General features: G+C 36.4%; 1 protein-coding gene across 1 annotated transcript; it reads right to left on the reverse strand.

Moving 5' to 3' along the window:
• Positions 1-1,161: 1,161 nt before the first annotated feature.
• Positions 1,162-24,808, reverse strand: LOC127620347 (protein TOPAZ1-like). Its single transcript, XM_052093556.1, has 11 exons — positions 24,617-24,808; positions 24,423-24,515; positions 23,966-24,081; positions 17,816-17,882; positions 5,767-5,938; positions 4,746-4,846; positions 4,479-4,644; positions 4,240-4,392; positions 2,707-2,910; positions 2,150-2,327; positions 1,162-2,007 (listed from the first exon to the last, which is right to left on the reverse strand). Exons 1-11 carry the CDS (start codon positions 24,755-24,757, stop codon positions 1,797-1,799), a joined length of 1,602 nt encoding a protein of 533 aa, XP_051949516.1. The 5' UTR covers positions 24,758-24,808; the 3' UTR covers positions 1,162-1,796.
• Between the last annotated feature and the right edge of the window lie 224 nt (positions 24,809-25,032).

The raw sequence follows: 25,032 nt of genomic DNA on the forward strand, positions 1-25,032 counted from the left end.
ATGTGCGTATGCACAACGCTCACTAACTTACAGTAAAAAAATAACTGCGACCACACGGAACAAGCACTCAAACAATGATGCGTGCTACCTGCCCCACACAAATCTGCTTAATCCCGTGAGAGAAAGGAACAAATGTTCATGCTTTGGAGCTAATCGCACTTCCGGCTAAATATGTTTAGGGGGCTTGGCAAGAGAAAGGAGGGAGCTAGGCGTGTGAAATGTGCGAGAGAGTGAGGTGGGAAACACAAAAACAGTCGATGTGTTGTAGACACTTAACCGGCGACAGTCCATTATTTGAAAGTCATGCTAATGTACACGATCTATAAACTATAAATTAATTTGGAAGCAATATTATTATTATAATATAATATCATTTATATTATTATGCAATAAAATGTTTTCTCTCTGGAGGAAAACATACAATTAAATATATAACCATTAACAGCAATTTAATGCCAACACGGTATTCAACAAAAATCCACGCACATAGATTACAATAAACCAAATTAATTGTGAATTTTTTTTCTTTGATTTTATTCCTTTGTATTTTTAATTTGACATAGGTCAAAATGTTTTAACGCCAAAATAATAATAATAATAAATTGTCTTATGTTTAAATGTATATATTGCCTCTTCAATAAGCCAATATTGAATCATGTGTACTAAAATTATATGCGCTATTAGTTAAGTTAATTTCACCCAATACCATTTAAATACACATTAAATTTTGAAATATTAATACTTATTTAAAAAGCTTTAAAACATGAATTCATCTCCTTTAAAATAATAAAACAAATCTTCGAATTCACCTCAAATATTGAACTAAAAACTATTTTGATATCTCTAGCGTGATTTCCCAAAACAAATTTGTGGTTCCTGAGGTTTATTGGCTCTTTCAGACATTATTATTATTATTAAATCAATAATGTCAAATAAGTTCTAGATTATTGGCAACCAGTGGACGAGAACACATTTTTGCTAATGCATAAAACACTTTATTTAAAGAAGCTAGTGCTTTGAAAACAGAATAAATCTGAAAATCTCTCTTTGTGAAACATTCAGACATCATAATAAAAGCAAGTGACCAGATTAGATGAATTAATTTTCACTTTATTTTTATTGTTTTCAGGTAAACTGAACAAACTGAAATTTGCACATCCCTTGAGATCCAGACAAAATTAGATCTAATGACGGAATGCCTTTTATTTTAATGTATTTGAGTGCATCTCAGAACGACTGTGTTCAAGTGTTTTCATGTTAACTACAAAAATGATAATTTATTTTATTTGCGTGGCCAATGGGAACAATGAAAAAAATGGACTGAACAAAAAATTACACTGCACAAAAGGTGTCTTTTTCTTAAGTAAAAAACTGGATTTAATCACAATTATTTTAGAAAAGTAAAAAAAAAAATGTGGCCATGGTGCTTTTTCTTCTCACAGGAGAAAAGTGTGTAGTAACAGGTGAAAACAGCTTCAGGAGTAAATCTTTGGATTCCTTTAAATTTAAGGTATTTGTAGATTTATGTCAAATACTTTAAAACAAAAGAACACAAAGCGAATCATTCGGAAAACCTTTCATTTGTACTACTCCAAAAAAAATCTTATCCTTCATTACGTTTTAACAAAGAAATATATAAACATCTATAAAAGGAGATGAACAAATACCACAAAAACAATTATGTGCAAACAGTTTCAAATTAACAGACTGAAACACATGCATTGCTCAGAGTAACCTTTGATTAGACATAGAAAAAAAGATAGCATTAGTTACAAGCGGGACTGGTCGAAAGTGTGTCAGCTTGCCCATATTTCTTGTGCCCAGCGCTTGTTCTGTAAAAACCATTTGTGGGCAGACCCACGGTCCAGTTGAAAGAGTTGTTCTTGGCTTTGATTGACAGCTGTATAGCGGATACTCAGCTTGGGGTTTGGTATGAGAGCCGCAGAGAGGAGCCGACAACTGGCTGCCAAGTACACACTCTCCGTTACCTCTGCAGCATCAGCTTGCCTAAAAAAAAAACGTATTTGTATTCTCAAAAAGCACTTTACATGCTGGCAAACCAAGATAATTCTGTTTCTAGCTAATGATCAGTTTTGCATTTAAACTGTAAAGATGTCCATTAAGATGTCTCTCTTTCACACACACTAACCGTCTGAGCTTAATCAGAAGTGATTGAGAGGATTCAGAAGGGGTCTGTAGGCTTGTTTTGATAGAGGTGATAAACATCTCAAAGGCCAGTGTCATCTCAATCTCACTGAGACTACAGGGCAGAAACAGAGCGTTGCTTTCGAACACCACTGCAGAGTAAAACCCGGCTGAATGAGCGCCTAGAACAGACATACAAAATATCTGACGTTCAGGCCCGTTTATGCTTAGATGTGTGTATGTATATATATATATATATATATATAATTAATTACAACACTGTCACTGCATGTAGATTAAGCTCAAAGGCAGCACACTCAAAAGACATGCTGAGTTTTGGTGTTTGCTTCATTAGAGGACAGGGAAATGATAACCAAAAGGTCAAACAATTTGTGCATGCTGCAAAAAAATTTGAAAAAAAAAAAAGAAGAATCTTATGCAAAGCAGAATAACTTCTATAACAACATAACTTATTTACTTGAGCATAGCACTGATTCTTGTAGAATCAGTTTGGATGCTGTAACAGCAGCTTACAAGAATTTGAAGATGAAAGTCACTCACATTTAAAAAGAGCCCTGGCACGGCTCCAATTGTTCTGCTTGCCCAGTTTATGGATGATACTCTGAAGCTGGAGGGTTTCAGGAACCATACCCTGTATTAACATGAACTCAAGAATATCTGCAGCAACCGGTAATGTCTGCTTCATCACACACAGACGTAGATGAGCCCTGAACATTTCAGTATACTCATTTATGTGCCCACCATCTGAAAAAGAAAATTTTATGGTTGAATTGTCAAAAAAGTAAGAAATGTTGACAAATCGTTCACATACGTGGAATTATGATTTTTTTTAATATTTCTTTGTTCTTTTTGCTGAGAAAGGCCCCCACATAAAGATAATTCAATATAAACAACACATAATAATTTAAATATTTTTTTCAATATTTCATAATAATAAATATAATAAGATATTCAAATATAATTATTATATTGGCAGACGATAACAGTATTGATTAGACAAAACAAAAAGTAGCTTTAGAAATCCATATATTGTTTGTTTTATTCTCATGTCATTGAATTCTCATATTATTGTCAATCTGTCCTTTTCTTACACAATGTGTAAGACATTCTGTCTGCACTATTTAACATTTACGGTCTATGTAAAAATGCTTCAGATGCACACTTTGAGCGTTTCACTGGTTTTAAGGGTCATAAAAGCCCTGTTTTTAGGTTGCTGTGTCAAGATAATAATAGTTTTAAACTTCGCATCTTCAAATCACATCTCGAGATCCCTGCATTCTGAGGTGCACTGACAGCCCCCTTGTTGATGTGGCTCATAAAAAAACAACGTTTTAGGGACTTCAAGTTTAAATTGTGCCGATAGTAGGAAAATAGGTAGTTTTATTAAAAATGCCAAGCGCACAAGCCAAGCGGAAAGCCAAGCTACACAACTTGCAGTTGTTGCCCTTTGACTTAGTATTGTTTTCCATCGTGCTGGTGCTTATACTACATGACTGATGGCAGACTAGGTGTATCAACAACATGACCATTCGTCCCCAATTGAGGCCCTGTGTATACTAGGTATGTGCGAGACTAGTCGACTAAATGGTACTGATGCCGCTATTCCACACTGGAATAACTAGTAGGTCAATATTTTTCTCCATTAAACTGTTAAACGTTGTTCACATTTATGTTTGGCTTTATGTTTTTACAAGGGCTGCGCTTAAATGATTGTCATGTTAATGTTACATTTTTAAATATAATTAATAATACAATTATTGAAAAAGAATATATCTGGAGCAGATGTATACAAAGTTTCATTTCACCACAGGCTGCTGCTTCCCTCTCTCACTCACGGCATGTGCAGAAAGATTCTATCTCTTAAGAGGAGTAAAGAATCTTTGGAAATCACTTCGGACAGGGTGCGGGAAGCAGATTTCCAAAACGTTGGCTTGCAAGTAACTATGGTTGTTAATTATATCACAAACCATTGTTATATGAAACATATGCTTCCAATGTCAACAACTGTTTCAAAAGTTTGTTTTGTATAGTGCATCTGAAAGATGAAAGATTAAATGAAATTAAATAACTCACTTATATGTTGCCCGAATCCGGGCAAGTTGGTAAGAATCTCAAAGGTGTCTCTGTTTGAAGTTTTCCCAGCTAAGAGAGTCAGGACCCGTTTTCGACTATTTATGTCAGCCTGCTCACAAGGCCACATGTTTGAGGTGACAAACCAGTCATCAGCTGCAGGAATAGAAATACATAAACCGATAATCCCTTATTGCAAAATCTGAGCCACAAACGGAATTTTCCATACAACTCCCCTTTACCTCGCAGCATTTTTAGAGCTCCCTCAATACTCCCGCTGTGGAGGAAGAGCTCTGTTGCTGTGGTGACCAGCTGACAGCGAGAAACTCGATGTTCATTACCCATGAGCCCCTTTAGAGTGGTGAACGTAATGTGCAGTCTGAACATCACAGTGACTAGCTTTACTCCCTGAGAACATGCAAGAGAGCAGGAAAGGCACACAGACAAAGTAGTCAGTCAAAGGTTCATTATTTTACAAGCAGACTTTTACAAACAGCATATACACTTACCTTCTTCCAATCTCGTGTCCTGTGGTACTTAAAGATCAGCGAGACTCCGATTCTGCCCAGGATAGTTTTCACCATTTCATTGAATGAGACTTGCTGACATACTAGCAAAAGCACACAACATGAAAATCTAAGCGTAGTCATGAAACGGTTCCCACATCTTTTGACCAATACATTTCCTTGATTTTTTGATGACTTCTCAATCATTTGTGAATACTGGATAAGAATATTTGGACATTTTAAAGAGTGATTGCACTCCCAAAGGGAGAAGAAAAGAAAGGTTTTCATAACTACAACAATTGATATAATAAAAATGGACTAATTGACTATGTAAACAGATTTCATTATTTTTCCATGACTTAAGATAGCTGCTGCTTTGGCTTTATTCAAGGAAATCTCCATTGAGAATGTTTGTGCAGTGGACAATTGGGCATCCTGCACACATTTGTGAGGTTCTATAAACTAGATATTATGAGATCTGCTTTGATGCATGCAGTGCTGGAAGCATGATTTTGAAAAGTATCTTACATTAATAAAAAACAAATAAACAATGGGGAGGGATGACTTTAATTAGTCCAGGTGCTCTGATGATAGGCCTGTTCTAGTGAATGAATTTATGGTTGAGTATATATTGTGCCCATGTAGGAATTACAAAACTAAAATGCTAATTTAATTTTGGATGAGTTGGGATAGCAAAGGAAAAGCAAAAAGAAACTGCCCAGCATAAAGAGAAACACTATTTAAAAAGCATCCCAATATGTAACTAATGAAGATGGTTGAGAGAATGCCCAGTGTTCAGAGCTGTAATCTAGACAGAGTGGCTACTTCAAAGAAACTAAAATATAAGAGTTTTTATTTCATTTGTTTAATATTTTGTTAACAACAAAATGCCCATACTTCCATGTGTGTTATTTTATAGTTGTGATGATTTAAGTATTACTCTAAAATGTAGAATAGTTAATCATAAAGAATGCATAGGTTTGTCCAAACATTCGACAGGGGGTGTTTTGGTGTGCATGTCTACCTGATTCAGCAAATAGCTCATATGGGAGTGAGAGATTGTCTTTGGGCTGTTTTAACAGCGCCATTGTAACACAGCAGCAGAACGTGGTAAGTTCAGTAGCACTGTGTGAACCCACACAAACTCCACAGAACACTTGTGCCAAACCAGCCCAGTCTTCCTGATGCTTCAACATCTGGCGCCACACACACACACACACACAAATGAGTAGGTAGCACCCAATGAAGTATAAATTAAGTTTTTGTATGGTTATGTTATATATATACACACACATATATATATACATATACACACACAGATCAGCCATAACATTAAAACCACCTGCCTAATATTGTGTTGGACCCCCTCGTGCCGCCAAACAGCGCCAACCCGAATAGCATTCTGAGATTATATTCTTCTCACCACCATTGTACAGAGCGGTTATCTGAGTTACCGTAGACTTTGTTAGTTCAAACCTGTCTGGCCATTCTATGTCGACCTCTCTAATCAACAAGGCATTTCTGTCCATTGAACTGCCCCTAACTGGATGTTTTTTGTTTTTGGCTAGAGACTGTTGTGTGTGAAAATCCTAGGAGATAAGCAGTTACAGAGATACTCAAACCAGCCAGACTGGCACCAACAATCATCCATGCGAATATCTAATCAGCCAATCGTGTGGCAGCAGTGCAGTGCATTGCAGTGCATAAAATCATGCAGATAGCGGTCAAGAGCTTCAATTAATGTTCACATCAACCATCATAATAGGGAAAAAATGGGATCTCAGTGATTTGGAGCGTTGCATGATTGTTGGTGCCAGGTGGGTTGGGTTGAGTATTTCTGTAACTGCTGATCTCCTGGGATTTTCACACAAAACAGTCTCTAGAATTTACTCAGATTGGTGCCAAAAACAAAACATATCCAGTGAGGGGCAGTTCTGTTGCCGGAAATGCCTTGTTGATTAGAGAGGTCGATGTGGTTTGGCACTGTTTTGGTGGTACAAGGGGGGCCTACACAATGTTAGGCAGATGGTTTTAATGTTGTCGCTGATCGGTGTGCGTGTATATACACACACACACACACACACACACACACACACCCCCATCCATCCATCCATCCATCCATCTATCTATATATATATATATATATATATGTATATATATATATATTAGGGCTGTCGATTTAACACATTAATAACGTGCGATTCATTTTACAACGCAACTAATCGCAATGCTTTCCTGAGAAATTCCTGAGAAATGCAAGCTTGTAGTACCACCTGTTTACTCCAGAGGGCAGTAAGTGAAATTTCAGCAGTGTGAGCAACACACAGTTTATTACAGTGAACAAAACATTAACAACCCTTCAGCGGACACACAACACAAACGTGCGTTACGTTCTTGCGTTCAAAACACTTGAAGGAGCTCCAATGAGAACTAAGGGATCTCAAGATGTGTTTAAAGATTGAGTTTTAAACCATATTTAACTTGACACAGTGACCTAAACATTTTATTTTTATGACGCAACACACCTGAGACGCGACACAAGCATGTCTGACGCAGGTCGTATGGTCTTTACCTCACAAATATTTAATTACCAACAAGGTTAAGGAGGTGTCCTTTAAACACCTTCAATCTTTGTTTAAGAAACATGCTGCATGAAATAGATCTACTTTGCTCCTTCTGTAATGCTGTAGAAGAATCTGCCCCTCACCTTTTTTGGGAATGTGTCCACGCTGTAGCATTTTGGAGAAAATTTTGTTTGTTTGTACGTACCTCTATTTTAACTAGTTTTTCTTTGCTTTAAAAAGATGTTTTATTTGGTTTTCACAGTTTTGATAAGTTAATATTTTCTGATTAATCGGTTTATTTTTCTTGCCAAGTTTTTTATACATAATTTGTACATTTATGTCTATAAAGCCCCTATTTGCATTTAAAAAAAAAAAAAGAAATATTATTTAAATACTCTTTGTACCTCCAACAACTCCAAAATTTTGAAAACCAATGAACTATGTAATGAATACAATGTCTTGGCATTATTGTAAAATATATCTGTAGTATTGTGTACTATGTATACCCCTGGCTTGTTTCTAAAAAAATAAAAAATGTCTGACACAGGTGTAAATTGACGGTCCTTAAACAAGCCCTCATAATAAATCTCCAACTGATTGACAAATTCACTTGTGAAATGGATCGCTGTATGCCAATGATTGTCTTATGATCAATAATATGGTAGAAAACAATACATTGTATTCTAAAGCCGCTTTTTGAATGGTCTTATCAATGATGAACTCTTCTGCCACAAGAATGTAATGCATTTGAATTATCTGAATATTTTTTATTTTATATATATTTTTTATTTTATATATATATTTTTTATTTATATATATATATATATATATATATATATATATATATATATATATATATATATATATATACATATATACATATATATATATATATACACATATAATTTTTAATATTTAAAGATAACTATGTATAATTATTTCATCATTATATATTGAATTATTGTTATATGAGGGGCTTTCTCAGCAAATATTTGTATATGCGATTAATTAATCGGGACACCATGTAATTAATTCGATTAAAAAGTGTAATCGATTGACAGCCCTAATATATATATATATATATATATATATATATATATACATATATATATATATATATATATATATATATATATATACACATACACACACACATACATACATATATCACACACACACACCGATATCAGAATAAATCATATCAGAATATTTGCACCTTTAATGTAAAAATTACAACTCATGCAATGCCACTGAAAGAAAAAGCTAAAGAAAAGCAGCCCCAAAGCAAGATGCTGCCACCACCATGCTTCACTGTGGGTATTGTGTTCTGTTGTTGATGTGCACCAAACATAGCTTTTACAATTTTGGGCAAAAAGTTCAATCTTGGTCTCCATAAGTATTGTTGGTTATTGGAGAAAAATAACCATGGGAGAAACCAGACTCACTGTGGGGGCCAGTTCCCCTCTGGCTAACATCATGAATATAATGCCAATATTACTTAAGTATAGTGCAAGTCATGGTTTAAAATTATTAAACTAAGTAATTGTTAAGGGTCAGTATTTAAACAAAGAATTTGTATGAACTGTAAGATTAATGACTAATGTCTTTTGAAGTCCATCCTTGATTATCTGCAGAAGTTCACATAGATGCAATTGTCCTTGTTAGTTGGCTGATGAAGGGTTTTGTTGGCAATTAATTGGTAGTACAGCGAGCAACACACAAACTTTGGTTCCAGCTCTAGAGCCCCTGCAACAGGGCGTTTGAGTGACGTCTCAGCGGCATACTCGCTCAGCAAAGCGACACCACACTCCCATTCCTGTTAGGGTTTCCAATCGATTATCTCCACTCAGTGATGCACCCAGTGAGAATCATGTTGAAAGAGCCCTAATAATTGGTGATTCTATTGTAAGGAATGTGGAAATGGAGACTTCAGCCACTATTGTTAAATAAATTTCAGGTGCCAGAGTGTCTGACATCAGATCAAATTTACAAGTGCTGGCTAATGCTAAACGTAGATATTTGAAAATTGCTATTCATGTCAGCACTAATGATTTACGGCTTCACCAGATGGAGATCACTAAAGATAATGTTAAAGAGGTGTGTGAACTTGCAAATATGATTTCAGACACTGTGGGCTACTAAACATTAGATCTCTTTCTACCAAAGCACTAATTGTAAATTAAAGGGGTCATGACATGAGAAACCAAATTTGCCTTGATCTTTTGGTATATAAGAGGTCTTTGTATCATTAAAACGTCCTGCAAGTTTAATATTTTAAGACGTCCTCCCCATTCTAAACGAATCATTTATTTAATCAAGCTCAAAATACAGCTCGTTCTGGATTCATGGTTAGAAGTGACGTGTCGGTTAGAAGTGACGTAACAGCGTTTGCATATGACCGCCTCCAGCACAAGATAACTACGCTTTAAGCGCAAGACAACTACGCTCATTTCAGTATAGCCGTGCGCCTCACAAGTGTTCAGTCGATGGACAGCGAGCTCTGACAGAGACTACTTGTGCACAGGAAAATTACGATGCCACACAGATGTGCTGTTCCTGGCTGTGGTCAAACAAAACCTCTGAATAAGCTGCCGAAAGATCCAGGCGTCAGGGAAAAATGGATGCAGTTTATTTTTTGAGGACGTCCCAGTCACGGCAGTGTTAACTTAAGCGTTTGTTCTGTACATTTTAAGGATGACTGTTTTGAGAACAAATCTCAATATGATGCTGGCTTTGCCAGAAAACTGTTGCTCAAAGATAAGTCCGTGCTGACTATTCTGGGAACAACGACGACGCAAACTGTAAGTAATCTATTTTAAACTTTAATCTACTTTTTAAAGAGCAATTTCATTCATTATGAATAATCACAGTGTTTTTACTTAGTTTACTTGCATATTGTTCTGGCTGGGGGCGTCAATAATTGATACATAGGCACTGACGTTAGCCAATCATAACAGTGGGCGTTAACACTGAAGTCTTAAATGGAAAACGCCCCCAAAACAGACTGTTTAAATCAGAGGATGAGAAACAGGGTGGGAAAACGTCATAAATCACTAGATTTTAAAAGTTTTTCTTAAAAAAAAATATATTAATACTATAATTGCACCTAAGGGAACATAATAATACAATAAAAAAAACCATGTCATGACCCCTTTAAATCATTACAGATCATAGTTTGGATGCACTCTGTTTGACAGAAACCTGGCTTAAACCGGATGAACATATTATTTTAAATGAATCTACTCCTCTAAGTTATTGTTATAAACATGAGCCTCGTCTGAAGGGTCAAGGAGGTGTTGCTACAATTTACGGTGACGATTTTTGGTGTTACTCAGAGGACAGGATATAAGTTTAGGTCTTTTGAACTAAAAATGCTTAATGTGACACCATCAGATCTAAATAAAAAATCTCTGTTGTCTTTTGCCACTGCTACAGTGCATAAACACCCAGGCCTTATTCTGATTTCCTTGGTGAATTTGCCAATTTTTTATCAGATCGTGTAGTTACTGTAGATAGATCTTTAACGGTTGGTGACTTCAACATTCACATAGATAATGAAAATAACACCTTGGGATTAGCATTTATCAATATTCTCAACTCTCTTGGAGTCAGACAAAATTTGACAGGACCAATTAATCGCCATAATCATATGCTAGATTTAATTCTGTCATATGGAGTTGATGTTGATACTATAGAAACTCTAACGCAGAGCGATGACATCTCGGAACATTACCTCGTCTCTTGTATGTGCAATCAGCTAATGTTACTCAATTTACACCATGCTATCATTCAGGTAGAACTATGCTTTTGACCACTAAAAATAGCTTAACTAATAATCTTCCAGATCTATCTAATACATTCAGTAAATCCCAAGGCCTAGCAGAACTTGATGAAATAACAGAAAATATAAATACAGTCTTCTATAGCACTCTTGATAGTGTCGCCCCCTTCGATTAAAGAAAAAAAGCCCTGCACCATGGTACAATAATCAAACTCATGCTCTCAAGAGAACAGCTCAGAAAATGGAGCGCAAGAGGAAGAATACAAAATTTCTAGACTGTAGCTACAGATCAGGTCTGCCAGGTCAGCATATTTTAGCAAACTTATAGAAAATAACCACAACAATCCTAGATGTTTATTAATTACTGTGGCTAAATTGATAAGAAATAAAGTCTCAACTGAACCAAATATTCTGTCACAGCACAAGAGTAATGACTTCATGAATATCTTATAATAAGTAATTAGAAATAAAATTGGAATTATGCAATCATCTCACAGTACCTCAGAAAACAGTGTCTCATAATTTTCCTCATGTGCAACTTCAATCCTTCGCTGTCATAGGTCATGAAGAGCTAACATAACGTATCGAAACATCAAAAGCCACAACATGTACGTTAGATCAAATACAAACTAAGCTTTTAAAAGTGGTATTCCTTGTAATCTCAGAACCTCTTCTTAATATTATTAACTCCTCGCTATCCTTAGGACATGTCCCAATAAACTTTAAAATGGCAGTTATCAAACTGCTTTTTAAGAATCCACAACTTGATCCTGGAGAACTTGCTAATTATAGACCGATTTCAAATCTCCCGTTTATGTCGAAAAAACTAGAAAAGGTAGTATCCTCCAAACTATGTTAATTTCTATAGAGAAATAGTATAATTATAAACAATTTCAGTCAGGATTTAGGCCTCATCACAGTACAGAGACTGCACTTATCAGAGTTACAAATGACTTGCTCTTATCATCTGATCGAGGCTGCATTTCACTTCTAGTGCTTTTAGATCTTAGTGCTCGACACGATAGATCACAATATTCTCTTGAATAGGTTAGAGAATTATGTTGGCATTTGTGCTGTTGCATTAGCATGGTTTAGGTCCTATTTAGCAGACTGCTACCACTTTGTCTATGTAAATGAGGAATTGTCAAACAGTTTTAGGGCCTCTGCTTTTCTCCTTGTAATATGTTTCCCCTGGGAGATATTATCAGGAATCGTGGAATAAGTTTCCACTGTTATGCTGACGATACCAAAATTTATATTTCTTCAAAACCTGATGAAATTTCACAATTCGAGTGCATCAATCAAATAAAAGATTGGATGGCCAGAAATGTCCTTCTAATCAATTCCGACAAAATAGAGGTACTAATTATTGGACCAAAAACTTCTAAACACAAGCCGCTAAAATACAATTTGACTCTATATGAGTGTACTGTTACATCGTCTTCATCATCGAAGAACTTAGGTGTTATATTTGAGTGTACCAATCTGTCCTTTGAAAATCAAATTACCAATGTTTGTAGAACAGCATTATTCAACCTAAGAAATATTGCTAAATTAAGGCATATGCTCTCTGTTGCTGATGCCAGAAAACGAATTCACGTGTTCATGACCTCAAATCTATATTATTGTAATGCACTTCTAAGAGGATGTCCAGCAAGAACAATAAATAAACTTCAATTGGTTCAAAATGCAGCAGCCAGAGTGCTGACTTGAACCAAGAAATATGATCATATTAGCCTCATTTTATCATCGTTATATTGGCTACCTGTTAAATTTCATATTAATTTTAAAATGTATTAATTCATTAAAAACGTACAAAGCTTTGAATGGTCTAGCTCTGCAGTACTTAAGTGGCTTTCTACAATGCTATATTCCATCACGTTTATTTTGATCGCAAAATTCGGGCCTGTTAATAGTTCCTAGAATATCAAAATCTACAAAAGGAGGTATATTTTTCATATTTGGCTCCTAAACTATGAATTAGTCTCCCTAACACTGTTCGAGATGCAAACACACTCACTCAGTTTAAATCTAGACTAAAGACTCAACTATTTATCCAGGCATACACCTAATTTATCCTCCAACTCACAATTAGGCTGCTTTAGTTAGGTCTGCCAAAACCAGAAACATTGATCATGATCTATAACTCTGCAATAAATTGAAATGGCATCTCTGCTAATATTATTAGATTTGTTTCCCTGTCTCAACCTCGGGACTCCTATACTGAGGTCACCAGATCTGGCTGGATCCAGCTTCATTCTTGCTTCATGTTGGACTCCACTGCTATGTGTCTTTGAGTGATGACGACTAATAGCAGCCGTTGCCATCCAAACGCCACTTCAGTCTATTACGATGAACTTCAGAGGATTAACTGTTGCCAACTCCAACCATAAGAAATGGGATGATTCATATGCCATTGCCTGAACTAGAGGTCGACTGATATTGGATTTTGCCAATACCGATAACTAAGTTGGGAAGACAAGACGATAACGATTAATCGGCCGATAGTTTTTAAAATTGATACTGAATGAAAAAACAACATTTAAAGTAGGGATGTACTAATACTACTTTTTCTCTCCCGATTCCGATACCGGAAATCTCAGTGTCGGCTAACACAGATCCCGATTCGATAACAGTGTTGTTTTTTTTTTGTCATAATCGGTTTAGAATATCTTTACATTATTGTGTGAAAGTAACTGGGAGTACTCTTTAATATGTAAAGAAACACAAACCTCTAACTACACATTATTTCAATATAAAATGTATAGCTTATTAAGAAACACTTTATTGTTAACTAGTATATTGGATAATATAGCAGCAAAATTAACAGTAATTCCAGTATAAATCAACAGTAGAAAAGAAACCAATGTTTTATTTTTGATTTAGATTTTTCTTTTTTTACCAAAAATGTTTCAACTTACATCTGGACTTTAAAGGATTCAGATCTCTCTCTTTTTTTTTTTTTTTTTCAATTTAGTTCTAAGACATCAGTCCACTTTTCATTCACAGTTATTTTTTGGAACCCATTCAATTTATATATTGTTATAAATGGTAAACAAATACTAATGATGACAATAATAATAATAATAATAAATAGTTATTAATAGTATTGACATTTAATTTTAAATACAACAGTAATATATTTAAGTCGTGCACTTTTATTTTAACATTCCATCCAAACTCTCCAGGAAGTCTGTATGTGTCTGTTTTTTGGCAAGTTCACAGAAGTTTAATTCGCTTCTTATTCAAATTCTGGTTAAATGCTCCTCCGGTGCCATTCTAAATGCATATTATAAGTGAACCAATCTATTGAGCATCTACATCTGAGATGTTGTTCATGGAGTAGCGCTCAAATATTACGCGACGCGTGAAGGCTAAAAATAGCCACGGGTGTGCGCGTGTAAACAGAGAAGCGCCATTCACTAACGTGCTGGCGCTGCGCATACTATAGGCCTATATTTACTTATTAAACACAGCCTTTTGTGATTCACAAGGCTATCACGCAACTTCCAGTGGCTAATAACTTCACTTCTGGTGAGGGGTCTTTAATGTGAAACTAGGGCAAACTAGTGAATTGCAATGTCTTATTCTTTTTTTTAACGCTTCTATAAGATTCAGTGATATATTTGTTTGTATTTCGCCCTGTTACGCTCATTTAAATTCTCCCAAGAAACTCGTCACACACACACAATCACTTGGTGATTATCTAATTAAAATGACAAAAACCTGTATTACTGTGAGGATTAAAAAATGTAATCAAAATCATATGCGTTTCTAATATTTTATATAATGTTTCTCCTGACTGCATGAAAATATTCCTCTCAAATCTCTCACTACCTTTAAACATACAACTTAGCTAGCTAAAGTATAAACATGACTGGATATAAACTAATGCAAATAGATGGTAATACATTTTATTTAAACATTTGGATAGGACTTGCATGTTTTTTAGGTGCATTGTTTTAACCGCATGAGTTAGATTTAATGTTAGCTTCCCCTCAGCCTGGTCTGCAAACATACAGCTGTTCTCTATTAATGCATTTATTCAAGAAATTAATTACTTTATAATGATATGAAAACATGTACTTTATACATACCTTTTAGTTGTTGGTGTTTTAAATCTACATTGTTCAGATCCGTGCAGTGTTCCGCTGCATTCAACGTGTAGTCTCACGTGTCAAAACAACCACCACAAGGCATCAGTGATGGTTTTTATTTCGCCTCTAGAGGCCGCTCTCATACGGTATAATGACAGCGCGCCCTTCCTAGCTGCTCCAGCACGAGACACAATGGGGGAAAATGATTGGTGAGGATTTATGCCGATAACCGATAGTTCCAGAAATCTTTATCGGTGCCGATTTAATAGGCAAAACTGATATATCGGTCGACCTCTAGCCTAAACCTTGGACTTCGGATAGACCTCACCGAAATTACCAGCCAGTTGACCTGCGATGCACCTAACTGATCTCTGCCTGCATCACCCTCAGTCTAAAGATGGACTACACTCTTGAAATGGAATGCATAGACTATCAATTAATTGCCAACAAAACCCTTCATCAGCCAACTAACAAGGACAATTGCATCTATGTGAACTTCTGCAGTTAATCAAGGATGGACTTCAAAAGACATTAGTCATTAATCTTACAGTTCATACAAATTCTTTGTTTAAATACTGACCCTTAACAATTACTTAGTTTAATAATTTTAAACCATGACTTGCACTATACTTAAGTAATATTGGCATTATATTCATGATGTTAGCCAGAAGGGAACTGGCTCCCACAGTGAGCCTGGTTTCTCCCATGGTTATTTTTCTCTATTAACAAACATCTTATGGAGTTCTATGTTCCTTGCCACAGTCGCCTTTGGCTTGTTCACTGGGGTTCTACATACAATTATTATTTAATTACTTATTTTTAAACAATTCACAATCGTATTATATCAAACTACACAATGATGACTAAGACATTATAGATATTACAGTTTCATTTTCTGTTAATGCATGATTTTCTGTAAAGCTGCAAGCTTTAAAAGCTGAAACGATGTGATTTTATAATAAACCAATTATAAAAGGGTGTGCACACTTATGCAGTTAAGTTATTCTACATTTTTATTTGTATTTTTTCTGAAATGTGTAACGTTGGTTTTCAGTGGCATTGCACAGGTTGTAATTTTTACATTAAAAGGTGCAAAAAGTCTGATATAATTTATGTTTCATTTTTCACATCACAAAAATCTGCTGTTTAAACATTATATCCACTGTATATACATATACTTATATATAGTGCATTCAGAAAGTATTTAGATTATGTTTGCTAAAATGCTTTCCCCCCACATAAATCTACACTCCATACCCCATTAAAAAAAAAAACAGATTTTTGATAACTTTGCAAATGTATTAAAAATAATGTTGTATCACAAAAATGAAATATCACATTGACATAAGTATTCAGACCCTTTGCAGTGACACTTGAAATTTAGCTCAGGTGCATCCCATTTCTCAGGAGATTTTTCTACACTTTGATTGGAGTCCACCTGTGGCAAATTCAATTGATTGGACATGATTTGGAAAGGCAAACACCTGTCTATATCAGAGCAAAAACCAAGCCATGAGGTTAAAGGAACTGCCTGCAGAGCTCAGAGACAGGATTGTATAAAGGCACATATCTGGGGAAGGCTACAAATTTTTTTTTTGCATGCATCAAAGGTTCCCAAGAGCACAGTGGCCTCCATAATTCTTAAATGGAAGTTAGGAACAACCAGGACTCTTCCTAGAGCTGGCCACCAAGCCAAACTGAGCAATTGGGGGAGAAGGGCCTTGGTAAGAGAGATGAACAAGAACCCAATGGTCACTCTGGTTGAGCAACAGAGATCAAGTGTGGAGATGAGAGAAACTTGCAGAAGGACAACCTGAGCAACAACACTCCACCGATCTGGGTTTTATGGTAGAGTGGCCAGACGGAAGCCTCTCCTCAGTGCAAGAAACATAAAAAAGATTGAACTGTTTGGCCTCAATTCCAAGCATCATGTCTGGAGTAAACCAGGCACCGCTCATCACCTGTGCAATACCATCCCAACGGTGAAGCATGGTGGTGGCAGCATCATGCTGTGGGGGTGTTTTTCAGTGACAGGGACTGGGGGACTGGTCATAGTTGAAGGAATGCTGAAAGCAGCAATATACAGAGATGTCCTTAATGAAAACCTGGTCCAGAGAGCTCAGGACCTCAGACTGGGCTGAAGGTTCACCTTCCAACAGTACAATGACCCTAAGCACACAGTCACAATGCAAGAGTGGCTTAGGTACATCTCTGTGAATGTCCTAGAGTGGCCCAGCCAGAGCCCAGACTTGAACCCAATCGAACATCTCTGGAGAGACCTGAAAATGGCTGTCCACTGATGGTCCCAATCCAGCCTGACAGAGCTTGAGAGGATCTGCAGAGAAGAATGTCAGAAAGTCCCCAAATCCAGGTGTGCAAAGCTTTTTGCATCATACTCCAAAAAGACTTGAGGCTGTAAGTTGATGCCAAAGGTGCATCAACTAATTACTGAGTAATGGGTCTGAATACTTGTCAATATAATAGAGAAGTACTAAATCAAATGGACAAATTATAAACACGGCAGCATAAAGGATAGAAAAGAAAACCAGTGAAAGAGCAAATGTAAAAAATTAAAATAAAAAGTTAAAAGAAATTATAGATCAACTATGGAAAATTGTTTAGTAAACTCACCTCTACTGTTACTACAGCCTGTTCCAGATCAGACAACTCTGGGATGTGTGGGTTAGTGGCCAGTGCTCTACAGACATAAAATAAAGCGTAAGTGTGTGAAAGTGTGAATATTGCTATTCATGAGGGTTAGAATGTGTAAAATCCATACTTTCTGAAAATGAAATTGAATCTGAAAATGAACTTATAAAATGATAATAAAACATCAATCTTATAGTCCAGTAACACAAAAGAAAATGGTTTTATATTATTTGACTGATTGAAAGCACACATTTGTACACACCTAAGAGTAAGCAGCAGTTCAGTTTTTTTACCAAAAAAATACTAAAACAAACGTACATACACCTTATTAAATAACATTTGCCCATGACAGTGTCATACACCACAAAAACGTACATTAATTTATAAAGAAACATATTTGTGCATTCATAAATACTGTGCAGATTAAACAATGATAGCCAGATGTTCAAATTGCTCTCATAACATAATCTCTGTATATTTTAAGATCAACTTTAAATGGATGAAATAAAATAAGTTTGATTATTTAGGAACCACTTTTCAAATGTCTTAATGTTGAGTTATAATCTCCCAATTTGAGTGGAAGGATTGGTTAAACGTTCACCAGTGACTATTAATATGACAAAATACATTACAGACATGAGTTTGAATTTGGTTGTCATCATCCGATTTGTATGCGATATTGTATTTTTAATATCAGCTCCTGTTTTTTACCTCTATTTTGGTGTGCAGTCGACAAACTGTAGGGAAAAAGATAGATCTGCTGTTTTCTTACAACACATGTGTTCTTACTGAACATGTTGTGAGTAGACATGTAGACATGCTTTTTTATACACGAAAACATATGGACGTTATTAAAACTCATTATTACTCAGTAATTATTATAAGTCACAAGATGCCCTTTATTTTTGCAGCAAATAAATATGTATATATTAATATAATACTTATATAATACTTGTATATTAATATATACTATAATATATTAATACTGCATTGTAAGTGTTGGGTCTTTGCGAGCCACCTACTGACAGCTGTGATCAATTGAGTCCGCCCAGTAAATTGAGACCCCATGAGGGTAACAATTTGTAATGCCTGAGCAAAAACCTATCATTGTTATTTTAATAGCATGTTATTGAAGTCTAGGCTAACTGAATAACACATACAACGACACATCTTTAAATTTCACAATAACAACCACACATCTTTAATTTCACAATCTATAATTTCAACCAGTCAGCACGTCGTTGAAAATAGCCTTCTTAATCAGTAGATTTAAAAGAAATGGCATAACTAGCCTAAAACCGTCATTTTCTAGGCTACATAAAAGCATACATTTTTTGATAAGTAAAATGAACATGTCGAAATGGTCACCTGAGGCAGCTATCCTGCGCTTGAAAAAGCCTGCACAGCAGAAAAATAACATACAAGCATGCTCAGATTTAAAGAAGACTCAAATGTGAAAACATCAATAAGGACTTTCAAATGTTTGGAAATCCAATTCCCGCACCACCACCGAAGTGATTTCATAACTAATTTGCTGAGTTTGCTTGTCTATCAAGAGGACATTTTCCTGCGTGGGCCGCGAGTAAGAGAGGGAAGAAGCACGTGCAGCCTGAGTTGAAATGAAACTTTGTATCTGCTCCAGATATCCTTTTTTATATATATTTGTATTAATTATATTTAAAATATGTAACCTTAATATGACAGTAATTTAAGAACAATCTCTGTAAAAATATAAAGCCAAGCGTGTGTAAAAATGTTGATCAGGTTAATGGGGGGAAATATTAAATGACTAGTTATTCAAGTGTCCACTGGCAGCATCAGAACCGTATAGTCGACTAGTCTCATACATCCCTAAAACCTAATATGTTATCGTGATAGCATGTCATTGAAGTCTAGGCTAACTGAAACCACAAACGACGACACATCTTTAAATTTAAAAATCTATAACTTCAGTGATATACTATTATGTGTTACTTATGGTTTAAAAGTCATTAAATGTTGTATTTACAAAGTTATAGCGACATAAACCAAACGATTTTAAAGGATTTCAACTCAGGCAGTGAATATAGTACCCATTAATAGGTCCCTCAGCCAATGGAATTGCTGTGATTGCTGCATCAGAGGGTGACCCGATTTTCAGGGGGAACTCTATTTCTCAGGACACCGGCTTGGTTTCATCTAGTTATGGGAACAGGTTCTTTCAGATGTTTAGTTCCAATTAACCGGTTAAAAAAAACGATTCTCCAGTTCACAAAGCTCCTAGATCACATCTGATTTTCTACAACTCATGTTGTCTAGAGTTCTTTGTATACTGAATGTTCATGGACAGACACTGTATCAATGTTTTGTCCGCGGAATGATCCAAAAACACTTTAAACTGCAGTACAGCCCATTGAAGAGACTGTAACTCTATCCCTCACAGCCTCGTTGTTATTCCCATTAAAAATCAAAGATGGCGCAAGCGTGAATATGATCTATAAAAATTTTTTCTCCTCATCTAAATTTAGCTTAATTAATCAGCATGTTACAAGCCTTTCATAATAAACAAACTGATTTTTGTTCTAATTTAATGAAAACGAATCAAAGATGTTATCATCTCTGGCATGGATGGCAAATAAAGACAACCAAAACTTGAAATTACAAGTTCTACACTGTTGAGAAAATTTATATTATTTCATAGTCAGCCTATTTTTACCTACAGCCTCTCTATATATAGCAAACAGCATTTTTATGCTGCACTGTTATGTAAAATGTTTGTTTGTGTTAGCAGATTGGCACTTTAAGGAATATTTAAAAATGGCCCATTCAGACTTAAATGTTATACATTTTCATTGGGGAGACACCCCTGAACTCCAATACATTATTTTCTAATCTATCAATAGGCCTCCTATGCCTACCTACATACCTATAGGTATGTATTCTGAATGTAAAAAAATATATTCAAACACAAAAAATTGATTGCTGTTATTCAGCTTAAAAATGAACTGTTGATCTTATCTTTTAATATTCATATCCAATAACCCTTGATTGGTGAACTCTATGAAATATATTAATCTTTTTGTAGAAAAGATCCCTCTGACCCCAACACCTTTTGCCCCCCAATGTCCTCATCCCAGCACAGTTTTGAAGAGGCTATTGTGAATGTTTAGTCTTAAGTGATATATATATAAATCACACACACACACACACACACACACACACACACACACACACACACACACTTGAAGTGAGAATTTACAAACACCTTAGCATAATACATTTCAACTCACAATTCCTAACATTTAACTGCAGAAAATATCATGGTTACTGTCATAACCTCCGTTCCCTGATGGAGGGAATGAGACGTTGTGTCGATGTCGTGACATTAGGGGCTGCTCTTGAGAGCCCAGAGAAAAGGCCATTGAGAATTGGCGAGTGGAATTTGCATGCCACTCCCCTGGATATACGGGTACTAAAGGAGCTGGAATGCAACTCCATTCAGGTTTTATGCTGAGGAGCTGAGACAAGGTCGGACCATTTCAGTGGACTAGAAAGTCGGACTAGTACAGTGTTGTGGCAAGAGGGACACAGAGGTTACGACAGTAACTATGATGTTCCCCTTCTGTCACTCACGTGACATTGTGCCGATGTAGAGACACTAGGGTTCCCTATAGAAAAACGGCAAAACAGCTGAACCGTGTTACGTGAACTGCTGATGCAGGTGCAAGCAGGCTGCTGCGTGCGTAATAGCAGGTGCATCAGACTGCACGTAACCTCCCACAATGCCCCAAAAGACGTCATGTAGTTCCCCACATCCCTGAGGGGGGGAAGTGACGTAACTAGCATGGGAGCAGGCCGTGCCAACCACTGCCTTTTCTCTCTATGTTTTCTCTCCACAGAGTATTAGATTGGCTGGGGCCATCTAACGCTATCATACGCATCGGGGAAGGTGATCTTTTCCTTTCCTATTCTTTCAGGGGGAAAAGACCCTGCAGAGACCACATCCTGCCCAAAATGGAAGGTCAACATGAGGCAATACGACACATGGGCTCAGCAGCTGCACATGGAAGAGGCGCGGTGGTATGTCCTGCCACAAAAGATGGAGCTGGGTGATGTTTTGAGATGTTGCTTCAATATATCCACATAATTTTCCTTCCTCATGAAGCCATCTATTTTGTGAAGTGAACCAGTACCTCCTGCAGCAAATCACCCCCACAACATGATTCTGTCATCCCCATGCTTCATGGTTGGGATGGTGTTCTGCAGCTTGCAAGACTCACCCTTTTTCCTCCAAACATAACAATGGTCATTATGGCCAAACAGTTAAAAAAAAAAAAATCATCAGACATTTGGACATTTCTCCAAAAAGATCTTTGTCCCCATGTGCACTTGCAAACTGTAGCCTGGATTTTTATGGCAGTTTGGGAGCAGTGGCTTCTTCCTGGCTGAGCGGCATTTCAGGTTATGTCGATATAGGTTTTGTATTACTGTGGTCATAGATACTTGTCTACCAGTTTCCTCCAGCATCTTCATAATGTCCTTGTCCACAGACTTATGGTTCATCATTCATCAAAATTATCAGTTTCTCTGGATTTACTATTTTTAGGTATGTGTTTGAGTAAAAGTTCATTTTTAAACAACACAATACTAATTTTTTAACTTAGGAAGATTTCAGAAATCAGTATGTGGTGAAATAACCCTGATTTTCAATCACAGCTTTCATGCATCTTGGCATGCTCTCAACGAGTCCTTCACATTGCTGTTGGGTGACTTTATGCTACTCCTGGAGCAAAAATTCAAGCATCTCAGCTTTGTTTGATGGCTTGTGGCCATCCATCTTCCTCTTGTACATATTCTAGAGGTTTTCAAAGGGTTCAGGTCTGGAGATTGGGCTGGCCATGACAGGGTCTTGATTCGGTGGTCCTTCATCCACACATTCAAAGGGTTCAGGTCTGGAGGTTGGGCTGGCCATGACAGGGTCTTGATCCAGTGGTCCTTCATCCACACCTTGATTGACCTGGCTGTGTGACATGGAGCATTGTCCTGCTGGAAAAAACAATCCTCAGAGCTGGGGAACATTGTCAGAGCAGAAGGAAGCATGTTTTTTTCCAGGATAACCTTGTATGTGGCTTGACTCATGCATCCTTCACAGAGCCAAATCCCAAATTCCAAATAAAAATATTGCGATTTAGAGCATTTTATTTGTAGAAAATGACAACTGATCAAAATACCAAAAAAGATGCAATGTTTTCAGACCTCGAATAATGCAAAGAAAATAACTTTGTATGTGGTTTGATTCAGGCATCCTTCACAAAGATTAATCTTCGAGGTCTAGTTGTCATTTTCTGCAAATAAATGCTCTAAATCGCAATATTTTTATGTCAGCACTTTAAAGAATAAAACAAAAATGTTGACTTTACTCAAACACATACTGTACTTCTAAATAGTAAATCCAAAGAAACTGATAATTTTACAGAGTTCTCTTAATGTTTTCCAGAGCTGCATATGTTTCATATCCATAGTGACACTGATTAAGATATTATTATCCAGAACTTTGCTGGGAAGGAAATATAGAGATCAGAAATGTTGGAACTTTAATTGAATACCCCTGCTCTATAGGCTTGTTTGTGTTCAGTTTAGCACTGCAGCACATATTCAAAGGGCTCTATTTTCATGAACAAATCAATGAACAATGGTAGAGAAACAGGTCAAGCAGGTGAGACACGGGCAAGCACGACGAGAGCAAACAGTCCCAGAGAGGGTGATAGAGAACATAGAGAACATACAACACATACATCGCAGTCTGGAGCAGCACAGGTGACAAACAGAGCAGGGTATGCCTTGCATTTACACTACCAAATTCTTATGAATGGGCTGTCTTCATTTATATCGAAGTTGCTTGATATGGAATATATAATAGGATGCAGACGGTGTAATAAATGGAGAAGAACCTCAGAATTAAATTGCACTTGACCCAGCCCATTAGCGCTTTGTGCACGTGGTTACGTTAACCCACTTGTACCTAAAAAGAAGAACTTCATGGCCATGCCCACTGATTATGTGCATATGACATATCGCATTGCGCTTTAGGCATAGCGCTCTTAAAATAGGGCCCATATGTCCCAAAAAGGCCCAAAGGGAGAGAGACAATACCGGCACTTCACAGTGAGGAAAATATCCATCTGTTGCCAAGGAACCTGCATCATTTGAAGGTGTCTCTGCATGACCTCACACTGATCAACACTGAAAACACATCCAGCCTCGACACTCTAAACACAATAACACACAGAGATTACTTACAGCATTAGTTTAGTTTGGTTTAAATGCCCTAACAGGAGATAATTTTAAAATTAGATCCTTTCCCACTTTATCAGTTCAGCTGATATGCAGCCTTATATGATATTGCAGGAGGCAAAAACAAATCTTGAGGGTATGAGGGCAATAATGCCAATTTGTTTTTGGTTTTTCATTTTTGGGTGAACAATACCTTTAAAACTAAACACGCTGATCTGGAGATGATCAAGTTTTGCATTTTTTAACATGAAAAATTAACATGTAGAGAACATCCTTGCTCTCTATTATATTATAATGATCAGAATGTGAACATTACCTTTGAGGTGAGGAGAATGAGCTCTGGTACAGAATTGATCAGTCCTCTTTCCCTCACATGTTTAAAAACAGCTAACACAATCTCAGATGGAGGCTAACACATAGATTACAAACACAAATGTTGACATATATGAAGTTATGCACACACACATTATTTTTGATTCATCAATTGCATTTGATCACAAACACACTCACCAGCCTCTTGTATGTGAGAAGCAAGTTGGTGACCTCAAAAAATTCTCTCAGTAAACCCAGATTAAGAAGAGAAAAGAGCAGAGAATTTACAGTCTCCTGACTAAATTTCACACCGGGAGAACTTCTGCTGTAATATCCCATAAACACCTCCACTTCATGTAGAAATATGGACAGAAAACAGACAGCATTAATTTGAACCTTGAGAGTTAACCCGAATTTTTTTATTTTTTTTTTATCATTTACGCTGTTCCAAACCCATATGACTTCTTTTTTCTCTGGAACACAAAGGTAGATGTTAGGAAGAATGTTAGCATCAGTCACCATTCACTTGCATTGTATGGAAAAAAGATGCAATGAAAGTGAATGATGACTGAGGATAACATTTTGCCTAACATCTCCATTATTGTTCATCGGAA

This window comes from Xyrauchen texanus, chromosome 26 (assembly GCF_025860055.1).
Source record: "Xyrauchen texanus isolate HMW12.3.18 chromosome 26, RBS_HiC_50CHRs, whole genome shotgun sequence".
Lineage (NCBI taxonomy): Eukaryota > Metazoa > Chordata > Actinopteri > Cypriniformes > Catostomidae > Xyrauchen > Xyrauchen texanus.

What these genes read in the sequence shown, in the direction of transcription:
- LOC127620347 (XM_052093556.1), bottom strand. Translation starts at nt 24,757, where the DNA reads ATGGGATATTACAGCAGAAGTTCTCCCGGTGTGAAATTTAGTCAGGAG. An exon ending in AGGCTGTAGTAACAGTAGAG is followed by an intron (nt 5,939 to 17,815) that starts GTGAGTTTACTA and finishes GTGTGGCGCCAG; the next exon opens with ATGTTGAAGCATCAGGAAGA. An exon ending in AGCTCTAAAAATGCTGCGAG is followed by an intron (nt 4,393 to 4,478) that starts GTAAAGGGGAGT and finishes CTATTCCTGCAG; the next exon opens with CTGATGACTGGTTTGTCACC.